The 12,947-nt window shown below is 46.9% G+C and overlaps 4 protein-coding genes across 4 annotated transcripts; 1 reads left to right on the plus strand and 3 right to left on the minus strand.

The window, feature by feature from the left end:
- Positions 1–32: 32 nt before the first annotated feature.
- On the minus strand, positions 33–2,217 carry AGABI2DRAFT_197938 (hypothetical protein). The gene is made up of 6 exons (XM_006454542.1): positions 2,149–2,217; positions 2,015–2,099; positions 1,036–1,954; positions 662–979; positions 492–600; positions 33–435 (listed from the first exon to the last, which is right to left on the minus strand). The coding sequence occupies exons 3-6, from the start codon at positions 1,065–1,067 to the stop codon at positions 244–246; spliced, it is 651 nt and encodes a 216-aa protein (XP_006454605.1). The 5' UTR covers positions 1,068–1,954; positions 2,015–2,099; positions 2,149–2,217; the 3' UTR covers positions 33–243.
- A 107-nt stretch (positions 2,218–2,324) lies between these two features.
- AGABI2DRAFT_214882 (developmentally regulated GTP-binding protein) lies at positions 2,325–5,516 on the minus strand. The gene is made up of 20 exons (XM_006454543.1): positions 5,487–5,516; positions 5,422–5,437; positions 5,354–5,368; positions 5,288–5,301; positions 5,072–5,233; positions 4,955–5,023; positions 4,784–4,895; positions 4,582–4,733; positions 4,460–4,529; positions 4,373–4,410; positions 4,288–4,321; positions 4,201–4,227; positions 4,056–4,152; positions 3,881–4,004; positions 3,773–3,831; positions 3,592–3,671; positions 3,109–3,534; positions 2,607–3,058; positions 2,411–2,523; positions 2,325–2,352 (listed from the first exon to the last, which is right to left on the minus strand). The coding sequence occupies exons 1-17, from the start codon at positions 5,502–5,504 to the stop codon at positions 3,521–3,523; spliced, it is 1,101 nt and encodes a 366-aa protein (XP_006454606.1). The 5' UTR covers positions 5,505–5,516; the 3' UTR covers positions 2,325–2,352; positions 2,411–2,523; positions 2,607–3,058; positions 3,109–3,520.
- Positions 5,517–5,986: 470 nt separating this feature from the next.
- On the plus strand, positions 5,987–10,079 carry AGABI2DRAFT_214884 (hypothetical protein). Its single transcript, XM_006454544.1, has 6 exons — positions 5,987–7,152; positions 7,205–7,283; positions 7,380–7,468; positions 7,524–9,196; positions 9,246–9,588; positions 9,611–10,079. The coding sequence occupies exons 1-6, from the start codon at positions 6,017–6,019 to the stop codon at positions 9,954–9,956; spliced, it is 3,666 nt and encodes a 1,221-aa protein (XP_006454607.1). The 5' UTR covers positions 5,987–6,016; the 3' UTR covers positions 9,957–10,079.
- A 1-nt stretch (position 10,080) lies between these two features.
- AGABI2DRAFT_214886 (hypothetical protein) lies at positions 10,081–12,698 on the minus strand. Its single transcript, XM_006454545.1, has 10 exons — positions 12,688–12,698; positions 12,569–12,640; positions 12,013–12,513; positions 11,713–11,964; positions 11,578–11,663; positions 11,188–11,530; positions 10,923–11,138; positions 10,846–10,869; positions 10,558–10,792; positions 10,081–10,506 (listed from the first exon to the last, which is right to left on the minus strand). Exons 2-10 carry the CDS (start codon positions 12,623–12,625, stop codon positions 10,151–10,153), a joined length of 2,070 nt encoding a protein of 689 aa, XP_006454608.1. The 5' UTR covers positions 12,626–12,640; positions 12,688–12,698; the 3' UTR covers positions 10,081–10,150.
- Between the last annotated feature and the right edge of the window lie 249 nt (positions 12,699–12,947).

Consider the following 12,947-nt stretch of genomic DNA (forward strand, 5'->3'; position numbering starts at 1 on the left):
AGAGTGCTTGTAGTGGAAGTGTGAAGAGTGTTGAGCGAAACGTCATTGCAATGTAATTTGTTGTTAATTGTTTGTAGGATTTAATACTACATATGTATAACACTTGGCCTAAAACCCAGAGTACCAAGGTGAAGGAGAGGGGAGGATGCTGATGATAAACGTTGAGGATGACGAACGCAAAAAGACGAGTAACAAGTTTGAATCAACAGAAAATGCAAAACACAAGCTTCAGTACGAAAAAGTCTATGAGCTCGGCGGGTGGAACCATGATTTCAGTTTTCCCCAGGCACCTACGGGGGGCGACTGCGAAACATTATGTCTGTGATCCTGAGCCTCAGTTGAGTGGGTAAGGGGGTAAGGTTCCCCACCCAGCGTCATTGGTTGTAAACGAGACTGCCGAATCAAACTTAGCATCAAGGAAACACCCTCACGAGACTATTAAGATACGTCAATGCCACAAGAACCAAGCTAAAACGGAAAATGGTACGAACCCGTTGCATATTAGCCTTGAATCGTGTTAATCCATGATTTTCAATTCTTTTAGTCAAACCCCATCCGAACCCCGAGAAAATTCTAGCTTCCGTCGCTTGAAGCGTTTTTCTGTCAAAAGACAAAGGAGTTCAGTATTCACACGGAAGCGGAAAAGGCTGCGCATTCATACCCTTCAGGAGTTTGACGAAATTGTACAGACTCTTCAACTCGCATTATCTTCACATGGTCAAGGTTCCGAGTCCTGCAATTGACGATTCGGCCAAATGGATCCACTTCACTTTCTTCAATTATCCAAGATTCAGTTTTCGACATCATTCCCTGAGGAAACCACCGCGGAAGGTTCCCTCGCTTTAGAATTAGGCGTGTTGTGACGAGTGTACCAGATGCCGTCTGGAAGCGCGAAATCACATCGCACGAGATGACATGGGCCGCATAAGGATTAGGATATCGCAAAAAATAAGCCAGAGATACGATTGGCCAGGGATCGCTGAAAAGAACATGAGCGATTATTTCCCCTGAAGATGTGTAAAACTCCAGACGTACTCGTACAAGAAGGATTGGGAGAAGAACTTCATGGCCAACGATCCCTGTTCAAAATTTGCAGATACGGATACGACGGAAGATTTTGGTGCTTATTGAAGCTTTTGCTATGGTTGTTGCGGTGGTGGGGGTAGAGAGTAGAAAGACGTAGACAGTCGGTGGGAGAGGCTTGCTGCTGGGGCCGAGATGTGTGACATGTAATTCCGGCACCACGCTTCGCTGCCATATTTGGTAAGACCCCACAGTATCAACCCCTCGATCACATTGCCTAGCGCTAATTAATTTACACCCACATAACCAAACCATCAATAGCTTTCATCGTACACACTACCATCTTTGTTTATGAACAGTCTGAGCCCATCATGCGCTGGTCTAACCCAGATTTGCCCTCCGCTTTGAACGAGTTCGAGGCCAGTCTTTTCCGACTCGGTCAAATCGTTTTTATTCTTCAACTTCCCACCAATAGCTTCGGTGATCGTCACGTATTCTTCGTGAGAGACCTCATGGCTGAAACCAGTCAAGTAAGTCTTCGTCGCCCCAATCTTCTTCGCGATCATCAATGCATCTGCAATTCCGAGGTGTGAGATGAAGGGACGCAGACGCAGACAATCCAGCACTAGAACTGGCAATTGTTGTGCACTATCCCCCCGTTTACTCTGCAACGTGCCCCAAACATGATCTGGTATATGGGAGACATCCGAGATGTACACCAGCTGCTCTTGAATTTTGAATCCAAAGCACAGTAAGGGGTGTATAGTCGCTTCAGGTTGCTCCTTTGCCACACACTCTCCGAACTTCTGTTCCCCCGGCTCCGGAGAAAGTGCTCTGATATCCGACTTGTTTGGTGTAGATGGTAGAGTCGCAGTCGGAGTGATAACATAACCTGCAGGTGGCAGTCTTGAGAAGATGCGCCCGTGATGAACTACACGAAAAGTCCGTGAGTTATCTCAGCACCTTGTCAACCTATGACTAGAAATCTGACCAGCAAAAGGTGTGACATTGATACCAGTGTCCTCTATCTCGAATGGCTCACCATCATTGATGATGTGATACCGGAAGGCTGGGACCTTGATTATCTGTCAAGTTGGCGTTCCCATAATTCGAAGAACAACGTACATCTCCTCCGCCCGACGCAAATTCTTTGGATATGAGGTACGGAAACGATCTCTGTAGCTCAATGAACGTTTCTTGCGACAAGTAGACATCAATATGGGATTGAATTGCTTTGTTCAAGGTCCAGCCTGATGTAATCAGCATTCATTCAGGAAGGGATAATACGACAATTCCACACACCTCTGAGGTCATCAAGTCCATTAATAGCTGACCCGAAAACGCGATTTAACGAAAACATGTATAATTTACTCGGCCGAGTGCTTACCGTCGGCATGAGCATGAGTTATCAATAGAGCATCGATCCTTCGCAGACCAAATTTGGGGAACCACTCGACTGCCGCAGCCTGAAAAGTCTTGCCGGCATCGATAACAACGGTCCTGGAAGAGACCATAAACACGATCTATATCAAGGTCCCTCTAACGCAGCGCTAGAGCTAGACTTCCAGAAAAAAATCACATACACCGAGCGACCATCTTTTGCTTTCGTTCTAACCACTGCACCAGTATTCCGTCGAATATTTTTTTTGCCGTCGGGAGTAAGTGTAGAAAGACATGTTTTGCACGGTGGACGTGTTGTGAAGTCGGCGGTCAGACAGTCGACATGAGGTGTACTTGAAGATGTCCCAGTACCGAGGAAGATGAGTTCAATGGCAGGTTCATTCGATTCGGTGGGAGAGCTTGCGATATCGGGTCGCATAGAAGTTGAAGGGAATTCCATGAAAAAGAGGCTTTCGTTGGGTATATGCTGGATAATCGGGAGGCCGGAGGGGGTATCAGGACTGAAGGGTTTATATATGCAGGTACGGCGAGTTGTCTGATCCTTTGATTGCTGGATTAGACGAAGACCATTCCAGGAACGAAATCACGAAAGGTACAAAAGATTAGGTGGGAGTCGCAGTCTTCAACGTTATGGCTGCTGGTTATTCAACGAGCATCCTGCCAGCGTGATGTGGCATTTATCACCTACGGAACAAAAGGTCATGCATGCGTCGTGGGACCCGTGGCCTGAATGCCTTCGACCACGTTCTTACTCAGTTCCGTCACAATTTTCAGCAGGCCGGTTAAACAAGTGAAGCACAACAGCCGGCAAGGAGTGATAAAATCGGTTGCTGTTCGCTGCATGGTTTATGCGGGCTTGTGATAAATTAATGATCGATGATCAATTGATTTTTGCCAAAACAGACGGTAGACAAATTTTGTGTGTTATAGGGGTTTATATTATCCTCCCACTTGGCACTCATCGTGAAGCTAAGGCTTGAAAGTTGTTGCGATGAAAAGGTCGCGTGTCGGCGAGGCTCATTTCCGGCAGTTCGAATTCCATTGTATATCTCCATAGTAAACTATCCAGCTTTTCTAGAACTACAAGAGTTTCGCATTATTTGGTAAAGACTAGTAGAAACGGCATGAGATACGATTAGCATGTATATATCCTGCAACAAAACTTACTTGAAACAACATCTTCGTCTTGAACTTGATGTGCCAAGCTCACCTTCTGGGCGTGAGGCGCAAATTTACTGGATTTTCCCTTGACGAGAGGGTTGAGAAAAAGAGTGGGATTGATTTGTCAAACTTACCCTACGAATGAAGATAAGTAAAATTGACCCACGAGTGAAAACGCAAGACTTACCAAACCAGTGCATAGCGAAAATTGGGAGCGAGAGAACGGTGAATGCCGTTGCAAATATCCTGGCCAACATCAGCATTTCATATATGTAGCTGCAGAAATGATATAAACCTCGACTGTTGCTCCTTTCCTCATGCAAACTGGATCTGTTAGATCTGGGTGGGCTCCGCGTTTCTTTGTGTACACCTTAACGAGACTCAGGCGATCCCAAATCTCGTCAATGAGGTAGTCAAGGCTGTCAATACGTCAGGTCAATAAATACAGCGAGATTGGTGTGACTACTCACTTGAGATCCATTTCACAACTGATGACAACGGTGTTTGGTTCATGAGCTATCTTATCCACTTGTTCCAAGCTAATCGAATCGATCTTGTTGTACACGTCTGAAATTAAGGTGAGTCCGAGCTCGACTACGGTCTACTGATGCGCACATAAGCATGGGATGTATTTTCGAGTGCCTAGGATAGATGTATGAGCTATGTCTACGTCTGGTATGGATGAGTAGTGAGATGGCCCACCTATAAGGACGTCGATGAATTCATCTGTTGTTATCTGATAAGAGTGACGTGAGCTGGATTACAGGTGATATACCATCATGCATACATCCTCGCGTATCATAACGTCGCAATTGTGTAGTTTATCTAAGCTTGATGTGACTTTATGACGTCGATAAGATAAAAATTAGCGCACATGAAGCCAAAATGGACCGGATGGTCCTTTCGTCTGTTTTGGTGAGCTTGACGGTGCAATTGAAAGTAATCTAGGAGACTTTAAATTCGAGGATCCGATGGAACGACTAAATGGTCACATACGCCACCTGTTGTTCTCCTCTTGAAAACGATATCAGGCTTTTGTTTATTGAGACGAATGCCAACGGCATCAAGTTCGATCTCCAACAATCGTCGTTGTTCCTCTGATTTTGTGGCGTCCAGCATGACAATGATAAGGTCGGCGGTTTTCGCAGCTAGGGATTTCAAGACGGGAAGGGGAGGGTAGGAATGAAGATGGACATACTGGCCACAACTTGACGTCCACGGCCTCTGCCAGCACTAGCACCTTCAACGATACCGGGAAGATCCAAGAGCTGTATCCGAGCTCCTTTGTATTCGATAACGCCAGGGATAGCCTAGAGATTGAAGTTGATTTTTTTTTTCCTTTATTTGATTTAGATTGAACCGAACTCACAGTTAGGGTGGTGAATTCATACGAGGCAGATGCGGAAGCGGTCTCTGTGGTTTTGCTTAACAGTGTTGACTTGATTGGCTGTTAGCTCGAGGATTATGTATGGCGGGCAGTGCATACCTTTCCGACGGATGGAAAACCAATCAGGGCTACTCTGGCATCCCCTGACTTTTGAACATCGAATCCAGTCCCGCCACCACTTGATTTTGAGGTGGGCTCGAGAAGTTGGGCGCGATAACGGGCCAACTTTGCCTTGAGGAGGCCTAGGTGATACTCTGTGGCCTACTTGGAGGCGGCTTAGGATCAGCGAGGATGGCTGAGGGTGAGCTGAAACACCTTATTTTTCTGGGCTGAAAAGGTTGAGCTGAGATGTATTGGGGAATGATACAAGGAGATACACACTGCGAGCCATTTCCTCTGGAAGCGACTGGGGATGAGGACTGGTGCTAGGACCTGAGGGCGACACTCACGCTCGATCTCCTTGATCTAGGCATGGTCAGGGCTGGGCAGGGCGGGGCGGGGAGCGACGGCGTACCTTTTCGACGATGCCCATGGTGGTGCTGACTAAGGAGGACTTGACGGGCTTGGTCGAGTGTTTCGGTGATTTGCCTGTTCTTTATGCCTCGCCGGCTCACGTCGACTCTCTACCCGCACCCAGAGCACGAGGTCAGCTCGCACGATGACTCCCACTGGGACTCTCCCCCACAGCGTCCCTACGGCCCTTCCCCCGCCCCCATCCCTTCCTCCTCTCTCAATCGCCACTCAACGTCCTACTCCTCGTCTCTGGCGTCCTCGCGCAGCCCAAATCACGACATCTACAAGCAGTTCGTTAGACGATATAGGTCTGTCGAGCAAGGAGAAAACGACGACCCCCGCAACGACCCAGAGAGCTACTACTACCAACATCGCATCGGGCCCTTGATCGACCCCGTCGACCTCAGCGACGACGATGATACTGGCCGACCCGCTATCGATGGTCTCGACCGCAAGTCTAACCATGCTACTGATACAGATGCAGTGCAAGCTGCGTCAGAGCAGGAGAGCGAAAGACTGGAATGGCAGACGATGCTTACATCTGTTCTTGCCGGAGAAGTCTTGAAATCCGAGAAAACTCGTATCGCTGTTGCCTTGGAATCTCAAGGCGACGAACATCACAATATGCACCAGAACATTTGGTTGGGCATCCGCGCAAAATTTCACACTCGTTCTGTCGATGAGGAACGGAGGCGTCTGGAGGAGAAGAGAATTCGCACAGTAGACTCTAGTATCGAGGACATCCTCAAGTTTCATGTCACAGAAAACCCTCTCGATACAGACAGGTCTGCCCATGCCCTTCAGCTAGTCAATTCTTTGCTTCGCCGTCTCGATGTTGCGCAATCACTCTACCCCAACCTCAAGGCCTTTTATCTGGACAAGCCTGTTGCTGCAGAGGCGTCATTCCAGGCACGTTGCGATACCCTCAACACCTGGTCTACTTTAATGACCACCCTGAGACATCAATTCTCGGTACTTCGACGGTGGACAGGAAGCGATACTCTCGACGTAACCCAGCCCAACACTAGCTCCGAAGTCCCTATCGGCACTCCTCTGCCACCACATGCTGGTAGCTCCACGCAGACACTCGATGGCAGCAGTTTTGTGGAACGGCTGTTGAAGGAAGAATCAATGCAGCGTACCTTTGAAAAAGGCTTTCTCGTCACAGTGCACGCGTTCATCGACTCCGTTCGCAAAGCACAAGTCAAGCTTGCCAAGCATTTCAGGGAAATGAATTTACCAACCTTTGAGAATGACCTCGTACCTCTTATCTCATTCCCCACCAAACTAGCTCAAGCGTCTCTTCGTGTCCGGCTAGATTACGTCGAGAAACTCAATGATCCTGACGTCCTGATCATTGACCAAATGGCTGATGACCTCAAAATCAATATCGGCTTGGCCTGTACTCTCAAACGTCAATATGAAGCGTTCCTTAATCCTGACCCTACTGGCAACTGGTCTATTCCGAACTGCATTAGTGAGGATTACGATGCCACGATACTCGAAGCTCTCAGTGCTTTCTTCAAACTCATGCATTGGAAATTGAAGAGTGGTTCAAAAGCGATATACTTCAAGGAAACGGATATTTTGGAGGCCCAATGGGCAACCTTCAATGACGTCAGTTTGAGCACGTCGGGAGGTTCACGTCTTGTCGCCGAACAAATTTGGTAGGTTTCTTCCGCTGTCTATGACCAAAGGAGATCGCTCATAGCAAGTCAGCTCCTTGACCAATAAGCTCATGATGAGGGTTATCACCTACTTTGATACTCAGGTTCGCCTACCTTCTTCTGCGATACTGGTAGACGAGAGCGAACAAGAGAAAGAAATGCGGAGGGAGCGGATGAAGAATAGGGGTGTGATTGACGAATTTACTGATTTCACCGGAACAGGGAAGAAAATGACTCGAGATCAGCTCATCGGATGGTACAGCAAGGTTTTGGACATCGTCAAACTGCGCTACCGCAAGATTTCTCGGTTCGCAAGGTGCTTTGTTTTCTTTTTTCGAATATATCTCACAAGATCGCTGAATAGCTTCCAGGGTTCTGACTCAACGATTCAGCAACTCGGCTGAATACAGCTTGTATGACGTTCCGCTCGATCGTTTCATTAACACCCTTGTTGCTACCAATCATATCCTCGTGTATACTCAAACCATGGAGGAAGATGGTTACTATGTCGTCGCCTCAAATTCCCTCTATAACCGACCAGAAGTAATCAAACGAATATTGTCAGAGGCTTTTCAAGTCGACGAGGTAACCAACACTGATGGCATCCGTGTCGCTGAAACAGCTGGTTATGTCGGGCAAGAGTTTGATGACGCTCGTTACTTGCTCATTTTGACTCCCGAGAGTCAATTTCTATGGAGCGGTAGGGTCGTCGTTATTCCGACGTCTTTCAATCTCGATGTGAAAGAAAACAGGGTTCGTTTGATCGCCGACGGTCCTCAACGTCGCCTCAACCTGGCTAAAAAAGCATTTGATGAATTGTTCGAGTCAAGCGCGGAAGGCGACGACGAATCCGAGTCTTTAGACTTTCATTGTACCCCTCTTACCTGCTACATGGACTTTCAAGCACATTTGCCCGCTGTTAATCGAGAATTACGGAAGATCACCCGATCAACCAGCCGACTCGCGGAGTATATCGTGGACTCGGTGAACCATGTTCGTGCTTCATTGCGCGTTGGGATAGGTTACCAGGAGTTACTCGAAAACTGGTACATGTTTGCGTCTGAACATGGTCAACACGCTCAACGACACATGGAAAGAGCTTCCCTCTACAAGTTTAATCGACTCATGATCAAGTTGGCTATATCTTGGGTGTCTTTCATTTGTGATGATTGTGATCCCACAGATCGCAAAACGTTCAAGTGGGCAGTGCATGCGCTTGAATTTACGCTGCATCGAACGAAGCGAAATATTTTGCAACTGCCTGAAGAGCAATTCAATATGTTGCGACAGAAAGTGGCCACCTGTATGACACTTCTCATCAGTCACTTTGATATTCTCGGGGCCAGGTCGGGTTTGGAAGCTAGAAGAGAGAAGGAGAGGCAAGAGGAGAGGTTGAAACGTCAAATCCCTTCACAGCCAGAAGAAGACGAGTTTTCTGGATCGGTTGTCTCGGAACGCGATAATGCATTTGCCTACACCGATACAGCAACTAAAGCTTATTGGAGTCGTATCTTAGCATCTGTCGGCCATTTAGAGCAATTTCGGGCTGCTCGGGGCGCTCAACATCGTCTATTGGGTAAAGTCCTCGACAACGAGAAACTAGAAGATCGGTCACTCGTGTTCTTGGCTTCCTCGTGCTCCAATATTTCCATTCGATGGCAACAGGGAAAGTTCATTGGAGCTGGGACATTCGGTTCCGTTTACCTTGCGGTAAACCTCGACTCTGGTTCACTCATGGCTGTCAAGGAGATCAAATTCCAAGAACTTTCTGGCCTACCTAATTTGTATGCGCAAATCAAGGACGAGTTGAGTGTGATGGAACTACTCCATCACCCGAACGTAGTCGAGTATTACGGTATAGAGGTACATCGAGACAAGGTTTATATCTTCGAGGAGTATTGTCAAGGAGGCAGTCTTGCCGCTCTGCTGGAACATGGTAGAATTGAAGATGAATGCATCATTCAAGTGTATACTCTCCAGATGTTGGAAGGCTTGGCATACCTACATTCTAAAGGTATCGTCCATCGTGACATCAAACCTGACAGTAAGTCTTCTATTCATTCCGATATATGCATATGCTTAATCTTTTCTAGATATCCTACTCGATCATCTTGGAGTTATCAAATTCGTAGACTTTGGCGCTGCGAAAATCCTCGCCAAAAATCATCGTACTCTCCAAAGGTCCCGTCGTGCTACGAATGAGCACGGTTTCAATAACAACCATACTTTCAATCCTTTCCCTGCCATGAGTAATGGCCTTACTGGTACACCCATGTACATGTCGCCAGAGGTCATCAAGAATGACAGAAGGGGTCGGCATGGTGCTATGGATATTTGGTCACTGGGTTGTGTTGTGTTGGAATTTGCCACTGGAAAGAAACCCTGGAGTAACCTTGATAATGAATGGCGAGTGCCTTTCCTTCTCTTAAAAAAATCGTTTGCTAATCTGGTGAGATAGGGCCATCATGTTCCATATCGGTGTTGCAACACAACATCCTCCATTACCGGAACCCGAACAACTCAGCTACTTGGGCATCGATTTTATCAGGCAATGCCTGACGATTGATCCAAGTCTACGACCGACCGCTAAAGATCTCATGGATCACTCATGGCTAGCTGAGCTACGCTACGGCCTCGATGAATCAGATATGGGAAATGGCCCACCCGTATACATGCCCCCGATGAACGGTTTCGAAAATGGCACTATTGGTCGACAAGCTGCGGTCATATACGAGAAAGAAGTCGAACAGATCGCATCTGCGTCTCCAAGCACGCCAACATCTGAACTGAGTATTGAACCTTGACTTTAATGACACGTACCTTCATTAGTGTATCAGTAACTTTTTCTTTGAAGTTTGCATATAGTTGTACTCCTACACATTTCTTGTATTCTCGCATGCTACTGCTCTGCAGCTCACCAATTGACGATAATAATTTCAAATACAAAGCACCGAATAAATGGTTGTATAAAACATATGTATAAAAGACAGTGACAGGATCACTCAATGACCCAACGCTTGGTATGTGCATGACTGTTGTGAGGTTGCGAATACCTTTCCCCGCTGGAGCCAGACTCCTCACTAGAAAAACTATCACTTGACCTATCCGATATGGACCTTGTACGTGCAGGAGGCGGGAAGGCCACTACCATAGGTGGGGACCCTTGGATATAAGATCTGGAACCGTTGCTGACGAACGAGTGTCTTTGACTAGAGACTCCATTTCCATAAGGTGCATTGAAGGTGGGCATGGGCGCCTCAGTGGGAGGAAATTCAATCTTCTCGTCGACATACCCATGATCAGGTGTGACGATACCAAAATCCCCGGAACCAGGAAACTCATCCTCTGTGGAGACTACGTAGAGCATATTAATCTCAGGAAATGTCAATGAACATGAAAACCTACGGTGGTGAAGGAGACCTCTGTTAAAGTTGATGCGGCAAAACAAGCCAAAGGCAAGACATGCAAATGTTAACATAACTGACGCGACAGACATAATGGAGAAAAGATCCCAAGTTATGAAGGTCCAACGGAAGGTTGTGGATATGAACATGACTCCCCAGCCACCAAGATACACAACGCAGAGACCCAAAAAGCCCAACATTGGGATCCTGAGTTCGCGCCTGGAGCCAAACCACCCCTACAGCAAGTAAGTCTGGAAAGATGTCATATAGAGGAAAAGTTCACACATACCATCATCAACCAAGGGATTAAGAGCTGTATATGATGCGGTCAGATCACGGGGACTGTGTTGTTATTTAGGATCTTACAACGAGGGTAATTATGCACGATGCCAGATATGCCTTGCGCAGGTCTACGAGATCTCCAATGACGTTGTTAAACAAACGATCCAACCACAATGAGACAGTGACGGCCACAAAGAAAAAGCTCAGTTGGATGGTAATTGATAGCATGAGAACAAGTTTGTACATCCGATTGATGGTACGGGATGCACCGACACGCTTGAAGGTCTGCCATCCAAACAGCTACTGAAGTCTTAGATACTAGGATTCCGAGATGCCTAAAAATTCTTACCTTGAACAACCTCCACGATAAAAAACAAGACACAAGCAACGCAAGAACATTAAACGCCAAACTAACAGCTTCAACACTCTTACGACTGTCCCAGTAGTGTGAAGTAATGGGACTTTGAGAAACACCCCTACAAGCACCCTCAGTAATAAGTGCACCGAACTGGATGCGAAAATGAGTGGTGTGAACAAGTTGAAGAGATCCCCAAACTGTGGCCACGACATGAGTGACAAGAGATGCCAGAATGTGAGGAATGGATTCGTTGAGCAACGCAACGATAGACATCCCAAGCACCCAGAACTGGAACGCTATAAAAACGATGTCCTCTCGTATAGTGTTTTCCAGGCTGCAATGGAGATGAGCCGAGTTATTGATGGTGAAAATGAGACTTACATGGACACAGGATAATGCCAGGCTTTGAGGCAAACAGGGTCAATGTTTGGGGCACTTGTTGGTGTGTCTGCCCTTCGTTGCAAGCGCTAAACCCACGTTCACCGTGGTTTTCTATAAGAAATAAAAGAAACTCACTTGGACAACGACGTCTTTCAAGAGATCATCATCGTCACCGTTCTCTATCCTTTCGTCCCCGTCACTGTCCCCGTCAACTTCATTGCCTTCAACATTGTCATCGTCGTCATCCTCCTCCTCCTCCTCCTCCTCCTCCTCCTCCTCGTCATCATCATCATCACCATTCCTTCCAGCACTGTCGACTGCTGTCGGAGATACCACGGGTGTGGCGGTGATTATTTGAGCGATAGAAGTCAGGGTGTCTGCTCCCTTCTAATCGAGAAATTAATCGATGGGCTGTATTAATAGAATGACACTAACCGTTGGTGATGACAATACAGAAACTATAGGCGGCGCAACAGATGTCGCACCTCCCTCGATAGCTTGTGTAGCTTGGATGATTTGGGTGGCAGAGTCGAGCAACGTCGCAGATGAAGTTGAAAGGAAGGACGGGGTGGCCGGTGTAGACTTTTCAGTAAGAGGCGAAGGAAGTGAAGACGCAGAATTAACGTAATATGCCGGTGGTTGAGGCATATCATTCTGTTGCCTCGTCGTGTCGTCCTTCGTAATGGCCCAAATTATTTCGCATTCGCCACCATCCAAATTAAGATTGGAAGGAACCCAATTGCAAATACGCAAAGTTGAATTGATGTAGATTGGGAGGCCTTTGATGACAGAGCGCTCAAGGAAAGCGTTACCTGCGTTGAATGCGCCTGCATTGATACTGAACCCCTTACTCTGTAGAGCAAGCTGTATAAAGAAATGAACAAGTGAGAAAATGAGGTAGGTGACAGTTAGGCGAGATAGGGTGATGCGGGCCCACTATAAAAGTAACTGTAAGGGAGTTGAGCTGAATTATCACTTTAAATCCTCCTACGAATGTTTTGGCATATACAGGAAGAGGAATATAACTCCAAAAATGTTTCAGACGCATGCTTGCAACCGATAACTAGTAAAAGTCAGACAATTGAGAGGGATATGAATGCTGATCCTTACCCGTAGACACCAAAAGAGAACAAATAGATATCAAAACCTTCGAGGATTAAAACGAGTGCCTTTACCAGAGCCCGCTGTAAAGGAAAGTAGAGCTCCGTAAACGACGAGAGCTGAAAGGAGGGCCCAGCCACAGAGGAAAGGAAGACGGATTGAGAAGATCGTGGTCCCAAGCGAACAAAGGGTATCAGTCATTTGGATCTTTCCATCCAACTCCCTGAACAATGATTTACGTAAGTGACAACGTCCTCAGATTCGTTACC

This window comes from Agaricus bisporus (genome assembly GCF_000300575.1).
Source record: "Agaricus bisporus var. bisporus H97 unplaced genomic scaffold AGABI2scaffold_1, whole genome shotgun sequence".
In the NCBI taxonomy this organism is placed as follows: Eukaryota; Fungi; Basidiomycota; class Agaricomycetes; order Agaricales; family Agaricaceae; genus Agaricus; species Agaricus bisporus.